Below are 11,571 nucleotides of genomic sequence, written 5' to 3' on the forward strand. Positions count from 1 at the left end.
TGTTGATATTGGACCTTTGTCCTCCAACATCTTCTCAAGGATGTTTGCCGTTGTTCTTGGAATAATTGATATTTAAGTCCATTCATCTCTAGGAGACAGAACGTGTCTCTTTCCTGATTGGTATCATGCTACATGGTTCTATGGTGTTTAAACTTGCATACACACCTGAACAGATGAACGTGGTACCTTCAGACATTTATAATTTGCTCTAAAAGATGTACCAGACTTCTGAAGCTCCACAATTCTTTTTCTAAATAGTCGGCTGATTTCTTTTGAATATCCTATGAAATCAAGCAAAGGGCAAGTAAATCTTTAATGTAGACCTTTAATGTAAACTGCTGCAGGTAAATCTCCAATTTATCTCCAGGTTATTTAAACCACAGTCATATTGGTGTATGTGAACTTAAGCCATATATACAATATAGTATATTGAGAGAAATAATAATGCATCTCATGTTTTATTGATTTTTTCCTCATGTAGATCTCACAGAAGAACCGGTTATCTCAGATCTTGGGAAAGTGATTGCAGATAAAAATAAGACAATGACTTGCACTCCTCCTGGAAACTGCACTGCAACATCATTAGTTTTCCAGTGGAAGAAGAGTAATGTGGCTGGTATCTGGAAGAATTCATCTACAATTACATTTACCCCATCTATAGATGATCACCAGGGAACTATCACATGTCAGATGACAAATTCCAAGGGGAAGACAACTCAAAAAATCGTTCTTCTTGATGTGTGTAAGAACCTGTTAGATTTATAAGTACCCTCCTAGCACTGAGTCTCACACAATGAAACCTGACCATATGTACAATGCCTCCTGCTACACAATATCAATATATCCTAATCATGACTGAACTTACATTGAAATTTGCACAACTGTCGATACCAGAGTCTTGTTGCAAGGCTTTCTGAGGTTTTGGACATTTACTTGCAGGGTAGTCACCTACAAGTATCACCCAGCTACAGGTATCACTCTATGTAGTGGAGTTAAATGTTGACTTACAGGGTACGACCTATAGGTGGTGGACATTTACCCACAATGACATCATATAGGACAGAGCAATTTTGCCTAATTTTCCCAGAGAACATTGTCCTAAAGTCTCCCTACCCTTTGTCGGATCGCTAGAGAATCAATATCCTAGTAAAATTGCTTCTAGAAAAAACATTCTCCTTAATTTCATAGATTTTTTTCTTTTTCTTAATCTAACTATTATGTGTTTAATGTTATTATTTGTTCCAGATTCTGAATCCATCGCATTTAAAGAGGAAACCAACGGTAATGCTATACTAATATGATAGCCCTTTTTACGTTGCCATTGAGTGAAATTACAGAATTGTGTCTACTTAAAGCCACCACTAGGAAAAACTTACCCCATACAGTTTTATATATATTGTAATGAATTCCATACATCTATATGCAGCAATCTCTACCTAGTGGTGGCTGCCGGCAGGCAGAATGTCCCTCTAGGTTTTGATGGTGGGGCCCATTCTGAGATTTCTGCATATAAATGTAGAACAGAACATTGGGAGCCTTCTCATAGCCACCATGTCAGGAAAGAGGAAGTAAATAATAGAAAAAGTGATGCAAAGAAAAATATTTTATAGAGTAGAAACTTAAACTTTATCTGCAAGAAGAGAACTTACTCAAAAAATATAGAGACAGCCATCAGTAAAATTAATGTGAGAAAGAAGACGGCACAGAGAATCTATAAAGTAGAGATCAATCAATGTCCCTTGGGTCAACCAATAAAAGGGACCATAGTGGTACATGATTGACTCCAAAGTCAACTCCAGGATTCTCTGATGGGACAACCCAACTCTGTCTAGAAAGAGTATAGAGTAATGGCTCTTAAATATTTCTGCTCGATAATGGACACATTGGGGATCCAGACTGTAGGGGATAAAAGAGAATCAGAGCAGAGATGGTGTCCAAAGTAGAAGACTTAGGAAATAATACATCATGAATGATAACACTGATGAACCTCTATTGTAGTAGTCACATCACATTTGAAACTCATCATTACTATCCTCGTAGTGTGTATTACTAGAACCATGGATTCCACCATCATTATTGGGATGGTTTTTGGTAATATTGCCGCCCTCGTCCTCATTAATGTGGGATCCTATTTCTTTCTGAAGAGACGCATGGAAAAGCAACAATTAGGTAAGGGAATGCAACATTTTACTACATGGATTGCACATGACTCTTCTATCTATAAGTAAATGACATTCTAAATACGTTGCTGGAAGTTTTTTATGTACTGTAGATCAGTATCCATGGAGGAGATGTACTGTATGTAGATACTTACAGCATTGATGCATCCTGAAGAACCCCTTTAGATGTCATTACTTTGGATGACTATGAAATTAGGATGTGGGTGTGAAGATTCATACATTAAGATATGTGTTTTGGAGATTGCCTTCAATTTCTACAGTAGCTTGGGACAAAGTCAACATGGAAATATCACATATCTACTACTTAAAGGGGTTATCCGATATCTTAAATATCCCCCCCAATGCCCGGGACTGTATGTAAATTTACCTGCTCCCCGGCACCCGCGTCGCTTCATAACCCTGCACTGCCACTGCTGCATGTTTTGATCAGAGTGATGGAGGGAGCAGCCAATAGCAGGCTGTGACGGTGACCAGACTCAATCCATACAAGGGCCATGGGCATTCGGTGGATATTTTAGATATCGGATAACCCCTTTAATGCTTACGGCATAATAATTCCTTTTTAAATAATAAAGTGTTCCTCATCCTCCCTGACTGTAGATATTCCTGTCCATATTCTCCGGCTTTGCTCTATGTCCCCCTCCTCTCTGGGACTACCCATGCTTTCCATCTTTCTGCCCCCTTTGAAATAAGTTTTCTTATTTCAAATTGTAGGAATGTACTGCACAATATAAGGCAAGCTGCTGCAGAACTTCTTTCTATGTAAATTCTTGCTAATCCTAACCTATTGTTATTAATTGAGGGCCACTCTTTAGTGGTTTTTAGGATTTAATAACCATATGTCTATTAATTGAGGGCTACTCTTTAGTGGCATGGTTTTTGAATATTCATTTTCTGTAATGGTCACATTTGGTGAATCATATATGCTTCTATTTAATTTTCTGCAGTTAATCATGGAGTTTTGATAGATTTAAAACTAATCATGTTGGCCTAAGATGTGGATTTGTCTTGACAGCTACCTCAGTTAACCAATTGGTGCATTAATAATCATGCTGAATCATAACTGTCTCTGATTGATGTATCATGCGTTTCAGATTTAGTATTTAACTTTAATGTTTCTATCTTTATTTTTCTTTTACCCTGTATTTATTCCCCTGATGAACCGATATTTGGGGAAACACGTTGGGAATGTTTAGGGTAATGAAAGGGTGAGTTAGGGCAGGCACGGGACCACAGGCCACCCACCATCAGGGTGTTCCTGTGGGTTGAGGCTTCAGCTTGGGTCAAATTCTTCTCACGTGCATCCCGATTTTTTTTCTCCCCCTTTTGTAATTGTGATTTTTATTTTTATTGACAGATTGATACAAGGGTCTGTATCACATTGTTGTTTTGAAAGACCTGGAAGTGAATTTTTTATCTATAAAGCAGTATTAAAGGTTATGTTTTAAATTCCCGCTTTCTGTGAGCCAATTTCGATTTTGTAGGAATTGATATACATTGAGATATAGTCTTGTGACTTTATGTGGTTTCTTTTTGAACATTTGAGACCTGTTTTAAAGTATTAGGGCATCAGTCAGATGGTATAACTTAAAGTTGTTCATACTTGAAACGGGATGTTCTAGTTAGACTCCTTACCATTGAACAGAGCACCATGAATAACGGTTTCCTGCTCTGAGGACAAGGCATTGTCTAAAATAAATATTTTTCAATTGGTGCCGTGTGATTCTACATTTCTCCTGTAGTGATCACTGCAGGGGAAATATGCAGCCGCCTACTTCTGAGAAGGGGTGGTCTAGTTAGGACAACCAGTTATGTTGTAATTATTAGAAAAAGCAGAAAATTACAGTTAAAGGGGTATCCCATGAATTTAATTGTTACGGACAATGGTTGTGGAACCACTGTGCCAACTAACCTGTTTGATGTTGGACTAGACCTAAGGATGTTATCCTAGCAGTCCCCTCGTTTTTACCCTTTAACTCTTATAAAGGGATCTGGTCTTCACTGCAGGGGAACCATCAGGCCACTACTCTTGGAATACTCCCAGTGTAGTTAGAAGCTGACACACAGGGGTCATAGACTCCGCCAGTACGAAGCACCAAAAACACAGGCAAAGCAGATAGACAGAACCCGGATGAAGCCAAGGCTACCACAGACTGCACAATACAAGGTCAGGCACAGAGAATACATACACATCCATGGAACAGACAGTGAGCAATGGTGAACAGAACTTAGATCAGAATTCAGGCACAGAATCTGAACACATGAAAACAGAACTTGTTCCACAACCAGGGGCAGGACACTGAACTCAGAAAATATAAAGTAGGGAAAATGGAATTGTTAGACTGGGTAGGGTAGGTACCCTAGTAGAATGCCATTCTTTGCTGGGCTGTGAATTAGGGTGGTTGGGTGTAACAGTGTCTTCCAGAAAAACTATTTTAGGGAGTCAGAAACAGTCAAAAATAAATTAAGCTTGTATTCTACTGCCAGGGATAGTGAAGGGAAAGGATAGAATTACAAAGAAGTTGAAGAAATATGTGGGTAGAATAGGGAGACAGGGAAGCTGTCAACTAGGGAGTGAGAAGAGAGGAGCTGAGGCTGTGCCTCCTAGCACAACTGCAGCTGCTGCAAACCTCAAAAGCAGCTACCTACAAGGAAATGCTTTCATTTTTTCCCATTTTCACAGAAATATTTTTTTTGGGGGGTGGAATAAGTGAAAACTGCACCACGTGTTCTACCAACAATTTTAGCATAGCATATAGAATACCACTAATAACTTGGTGTCATCTAACATATTTAATTTATTTTTATTTTTTGTTTTAGTTTGAAAAAACTTATAAATCAGATGAAGTGATTCAGAATTAAATATTAAATAAGAGATGAGCAAAATAAAAAACTGGAGACAGCACGTCCAAAGTGATGGAATTTAATCCGGATTAAATTCCATTACTTTGGACGTGCTGTCTCCAGTTTTTTATTTTGCTCATCTCTTGTTATGTATGCTGGATTGGGGGTATTTTTACCACCCGCCGGAGACGTGCACCCACCGCACTGATACTAAGGATTGCTGTTCATCCGTGTCTTTTCGTTAAATATTAAATAGTCTGTGTCTGTTTATTCTATATCCACACGGTTTGACTTTAGTTTTTTGGAAGACTTGTTCAATTTAATGAAAAAAGCATATAGCTGATCAGTACAGCAATACACAGGGTAGGGCAACAATTTACCTTTGAGTGTTAACGTGAAATTCAGCGTCAGGCCTCAATTGTCTGTTTCAGTCTTTTATTTTTCCACACGGTTGGAATAAAAAATTTTGGGAGACTTTTTCAGTTTAACGAAACCAGCATATAGCTGATCAGTACAGCAATACACAATTTATCTTTGAGTGTTAATGTGAAATTGGGCCTCAGGCCTCAGTTGTCTATTTCAGTCTATTGTATTTACACATGGTTAAAAATTAAATTTTGATGGGGACTTGTTCAGTTTATTTAAACCAGCATATAGGTGATCAGTACACAAATGCACAAGCTAGGTCAAACAAATTATCTGTGATTCTTAACATGAAATTGAACGTCAGGCCTCAATCGTGCTAATGAATTCAGGCCTAAATCCTTTTCCCTTCATTTCTATTTCCACACGGTGTAAATTTTTGTTTTTGGGGGGAGGGGGGTTGGTAAAATTATTGAAACCAGCATATACATGATTACTACACCAATGCGCAGGGTAGCGTACAATATTATCTGAGAAGCCCAAATATGTCAGGGCTGGTTGATATAGAGGTGACACCATGCCATGGAGCCAGAGGTCACAGCGTTCCTACTGCTCCTCCTCCTTGCACCCCCGGAGAAGGCTTTCAGTGGATTCATCTCAGTCTTCACTGCCCCTTTGTAGTGGGGTGCTTTCCTAAGAAGTGTCAAAAAACCACACCACACCCTACAGCAGATAGTTAAGAGAGTCTCCATGTTGATGACTTGTGTGAGAGCAGTGAGCATTTGTTACGTCCTGAGGAGTAGGTGGAGGAGAAGGCTGCAGACCCCAGGCATAGCCATGTTAGTGGTGGTAGTAGGGGCACCTGTAGCTGCGGTATTGACGTTGGGGACAGCAACAGTGGCAGTCGGGGCAAATGCAGAGCAGAGTTGGGGTTCCAAAGAACTCCCCATGATATCCCACAGTCTGATAGAAGCAAAAGGCAGGGTGAGGACTTCAATGTTAATTGTGTGCTGTAAATATGTAACATGCATGACCGTGGGAGCTGGATCAAGGTGCTGTAGATGAGGCAACAACAGAGGAGGAGGGTGATGGCGGCAGCAGCAATAAAGAGCAGAGGCCACATACCTCCCAAAAATCAGCCCGGGCCACATCTGCTTCCGGATCTGGTGATGCCGCTGACACTGTGGGTGGGTAAGATCCAAAACATGCCATAGCTAAGCCGAGCTCAGATGTCTCTGCCTCTGCTGTCTGAGTATCTCCTGTCTGGCATTTTTTCTCCACACTGCCGGAAGACAAAAGCATTTCCTTGTGCAAGTTGTGCAAGAGCAAAATAAGACATGGGCAGGCAAACAAAAACGTAGGCACCACAGCTCTATTGAACCATATTAAGCGGCATCACCGCATCCCTTGGACAAACAGAGGTGGCAACCAGCTACCACAACAAGAGCTCGCTCCTTCTCCATAGGCAGCATGGTGTCTTTCTCATCATCAGTCTACTTCTCCTGCTTAGACTCCTTCTCTGCTCCATCATCAACCATTGATAATGGAATGTGTGGCCAGGAAACAACTCTATATGGCCAGCAACCTTATGGTGCGCAAGCTTAATTCTCACCAGGTCAAGTTGCTGGTGGTGCAGTTTCTGCCGTACCATTTTGTTGAGTCTAATGTCTTTAGGGAGCTAATGGCAGGCTCTCAGCCTCACTGGAAGAGTCCTAGCCAGCATTATTTCTCCCAAAAAGCCATCCCTGCCTTGTGCTCTCATGAGGCAAAGAACGCGGGCCGCTCCATGTGATTCTCGCTGTGTGGCTAGGTTCACACCATGGTGGACAATTGAAGCAGCTCTTATGGGCAGGGACAGTACATCTCTTTCTCGGCCCACTGGGTCAATGTTTTTTTCTGGCAGTGGTGAGGCAGCACCCTAGCAACAAGGCCAGGTCCTTTTGGCCCCCTGACAATTGTGTCGGCTTGGCTTCCACACCAGGCACTTCTCTGCCTTCTCCTCCATGGATGCTGGCCTCTCCCCAACAGCAGCAGGGCACAGGGTCACTCGGACTACTGCTCCTTCTATTAGATGTGTCAAGTCAAGTGTTCCTGATTGGTCTGGGCGAGAGTAGCCATATCTTCGAACAGTTGCTAAAGTACATCAAGCAGCAAACATCCCACTGGCTGTCAAACAAAACACAGAAATCCCCTATATTACTTAAAATATGTAACATGCATGATAACATAATATGATGGTGGGTCAGCACACATTTGAGGGTGGGTGCATAACTGGAGTAAATGGAACTTGGTACCATTTTGCACCTCATCTGTCTTACTTATTGTTTGTTTATAGAGTAAGGCTCTGTGGAAGATACCGGTCGGGGCCACCTCTTCTCTCTTTCCGATGTTCCTTATAGCTATCCCTGCCTACAGGCAGAGAACCCAACCCGACACGGGCGACCCCACCTATTGGTGGCTAAACCCTGAATTTCATAATATGAAATTTAACCCTATTTTCATAAGAAAAAACAAAGCCCTGTTGCGTGTGTTTCCTTAACACAAAGCTGGTTTGTTAGAGTACAAGATGAATATAACATGGAGGTACCATAAAAATGATAATGGTACCCTTCAGTCAATATTAGCACCCTAGATAAGAGATGAATGAGCATAAAATGATAGCAAGATCTGATGTCAGGCCCATGTCTCTGTTAGATAGCACTTCCTTTACTGGTTTACAATAAGTTTACTGATGATTATGTCCCTTGCTGATCAACAATGGTTGTCTGATAATGACATCTGTAAAGATAAGATATAGGCTCAATTAAGGTGTACCTGTGATCTATGTTTATCTAGCCAAAGAAAGGACTGAATGTTAAATAGCAATGTGGGATTCATCTAGGGTGCCAGTATTGACTGGATGGTGCCGCTATTATTTTTATATAGCTGACAAACCAGCTTTGTGTTGGGGAAACGCAAGTGTCTGGACTTAGTTTTTTCTCAGGAAAATAGGGTTACCATATCATGAAATTCAAGGATTAGCCGCCAATAGGTGGGAGTCCGCCTGTAGGCAGGGATAGCTATAAGGGAGAGAAGAGGTGGTCCTGACCGGGATTCTTCTACAGAACCTTACTCCATCAGCAAACCGTAAGTAAGACGAACAAGGTGCAAAACGGTACCAAGTCCCATCTACCGTTGCTATGCACCCACCCTCAAATGTGTGGTGACCCATCATCATACACCATATTTCGTTATCAAACATGTTAAATAATTTTCATTCATATCGGGGGTATCTGTGTTTTGTTGAAAAAAAGTTATATTTTTTCAAGAGGGCTTGAGACAGCGACAGAATTCATACCATTTGAAATCTTGTTATCCTAAACCACAGTGATGGTAGATTATCTTCAGGCTAGCATCAAATGGGTATATCCACAATCAGGGGGTGTGTCCTTTGTCAGATTGCGTGTCCTGTTTTACTGCAGTTCTCTCCCTGTAACTGTTGCAGCTTCTAACAGAATGTACAGGTGAAACTCGAAAAGTTAGAATATCGTGCAAAAGTCTATTTATTTCAGTAATGCAAATTAAAAGCAATAGCATTAATGCAGCTTAAAATTTGAATTTTGTGAAAAGGTTCAATATTCTCGGCTCAAAGTGTCACACTCTAGTCAGCTAATAAATCCATACCCCTTGAGCAAAGGGTACCTCAAAATTGTGACTTTGGGGTTTCATAAGCTGTAAGCCGTAATCATCCAAATTATAACAAATAAAGGCTTGAAATATCTCGCTTTGCCTGTAATGAGTCTCATATGTTAGTTTCACCTTTTAAGTTGCATTACTGAAATAAATGAACTTTGCACAATATTCAAATTTTTCAAGTTTCACCTGTATGGCTGGTGGCCATTGAGAAATGGAACTGAGCATATGCGTCCATCTCAGCAAATTTACTGAGGTGAACAGACAATTGAACAGCAGGTGGCGCTATACAGATAGATTTTATTGAATAGCTAACTGGCCATACAAAATTTTTAATTACATGCCATTATAAAAGTATTTAGATTCAAGTATTGGTTTGCAAAATATAGAATTTAATTTTTGTGGGACAACCCCTTTATTTATTATGCTGCATGGACAAATAACTGACTAAAAATGTTTGACTTTTAGGAAAAATAATTACTGACCCCGGGAAACAAGGGACAGAATCCACATATCAGGTATAAGTTGTTCATGGGAAAATGTTTCTAATAGTTGCTCTATTTTATCTCTTCTCACAAGACTTTGAAAGCTCAACCGCTTGTATAGAAAGTGTTTTTCGGAGGAATCATTCATTCATAAAAATTCTCCCAATAGGACAGAACACTAAATTCTGACTACAAAACCTTTGAACATGCCCCAGTTAGTGTGAGGCAACATAACACCCAAAGCAGAAACAAGGTCGATATAATTAGGAGATAAAAAAAAGACATGGATTAATGGGCTTATTGTCATTTGTAGCGGAGAGGTTTCAACTACAGCAGGCTGCCTACCAGCTGGAGATACAATAAACCTTCATATACAGTATATTATTTCACATGCTGTTGTCATACAATAATTTAAAGGGGCTATCCCATGAATAATGTAAAACATGAAAATCAGGCATCATATAGTACATGCCAATACCTTTCTAACAAAGCTAGAACCAGCCCTGTACCTCACATGGGTCCAGAGATCTCCTCATTCATTGCTCTGCTAACTTATATCAAGCTGACAGCTCAGGAGGCATGTCCATGCTCTCCCCACCACAACTCAGGAGGCAGTTGAAAGAAGAAACTGAGCATGTGCGGCCTTCTCAGTGAGCAGGTCAAAGAAATAAGAAAAAGAACAAACAGCAGGTGGCGCTATACAGATAGATTTTATTGAATGATACAGTGGCTATACTACATTTTTAATGACATGCAATTACAAAAGTATTCAGATCCAGGTGCTGGTTTGGAAATAGTAGAATATTTTTCATGGGACAACCTCTTTAAGGGCAAAATAACTCATCTGAGTTTAATGTTAAAGTCACTTTAAGCTGAATATCATTTGGAACTATATTCACAGAAATATGATGTAAATACAGTACAGACCAAAGGTTTGGACACACCTTCTCATTCAAAGAGTTTTCTTTATTTTCATGACTATGAAAATTGTAGATTCACACTGAAGGCATCAAAACTATGAATTAACACATATGGAATTATATACATAACAAACAAGTGTGAAACAACTGAAAATATGTCATATTCTAGGTTCTTCAAAGTAGCCACCTTTTGCTTTGTTTACTGCTTTGCACACTCTTGGCATTCTCTTGATGAGCTTCAAGAGGTAGTCCCCTGAAATGGTTTTCACTTCACAGGTGTGCCCTGTCAGGTTTAATAAGTGGGATTTCTTGCCTTATAAATGGGGTTGGGACCATCAGTTGCGTTGAGGAGAAGTCAGGTGGATACACAGCTGATAGTCCTACTGAATAGACTGTTAGAATTTGTATTATGGCAAGAAAAAAGCAGCTAAGTAAAGAAAAACGAGTGGCCATCATTACTTTAAGAAATGAAGGTCAGTCAGTCAGCCGAAAAATTGGGAAAACTTTGAAAGTAAGGGCTATTTGACCATGAAGGAGAGTGATGGGGTGCTGCGCCAGATGGCCTGGCCTCCACAGTCACCGGATCTGAACCCAATCGAGATGGTTTGGGGTGAGCTGGACCGCAAAGTGAAGGCAAAAGGGCCAACAAATGCTAAGTATCTCTGGGAACTCCTTCAAGACTGTTGGAAGACCATTTCAGGGGACTACCTCTTGAAGCTCATCAAGAGAATGCCAGGAGTGTGCAAATAAACAGAAATGACCCAGGGTATCCCCAGGGCGAGTAAGGAGCAGTGCCCACCCAAAATGGCCACAGGGGATACACCTAAAGTGTAACTCGGTAAAAGCTCCCGAGTGAAACAGCAGAAACAAATGAAGAGGGAGCTCATAATACCAAAAGTATATAAATTTTATTAAAGCATGTTAAAAATACCAGAAAAAGGAGTAAGATAGGTACATAAGATGCCGTGAAGCAAGGTGATGAGAGCGGAGAACAAAAAGAGCACCACCCTGGGAAGAAAAACACACGGATATAGAGATGGAAAAATGTAGTATATAGTGATATATAACATGGGAATGGAGAATATTGGGTACAGTGCCCAACCCATG

At 40.3% G+C, this 11,571-nt stretch overlaps 1 protein-coding gene across 6 annotated transcripts in view; it reads left to right on the forward strand.

The window, feature by feature from the left end:
• LOC120992031 (myeloid cell surface antigen CD33-like) overlaps positions 1 to 11,571 on the forward strand; it is a 36,082-nt gene that overhangs the window by 21,695 nt on the left and 2,816 nt on the right. For 2 of the 6 annotated variants that reach the window (XM_040420795.1, XM_040420800.1), the window contains exons 4-7: positions 482 to 742; positions 1,246 to 1,281; positions 2,041 to 2,169; positions 9,528 to 9,577. In XM_040420795.1, coding sequence (XP_040276729.1) covers positions 482 to 742; positions 1,246 to 1,281; positions 2,041 to 2,169; positions 9,528 to 9,577 — 476 coding nt within the window. Of the gene's footprint in view, positions 1 to 481; positions 743 to 1,245; positions 1,282 to 2,040; positions 2,170 to 9,527; positions 9,582 to 11,571 lie in introns of those variants that run through there. The other 4 variants (XR_005776901.1, XM_040420822.1, XM_040420819.1 and 1 more) reach the window with 4 other exon arrangements.

Source organism: Bufo bufo, chromosome 1 (genome assembly GCF_905171765.1).
Source record: "Bufo bufo chromosome 1, aBufBuf1.1, whole genome shotgun sequence".
Classification (NCBI taxonomy): domain Eukaryota; kingdom Metazoa; phylum Chordata; class Amphibia; order Anura; family Bufonidae; genus Bufo; species Bufo bufo.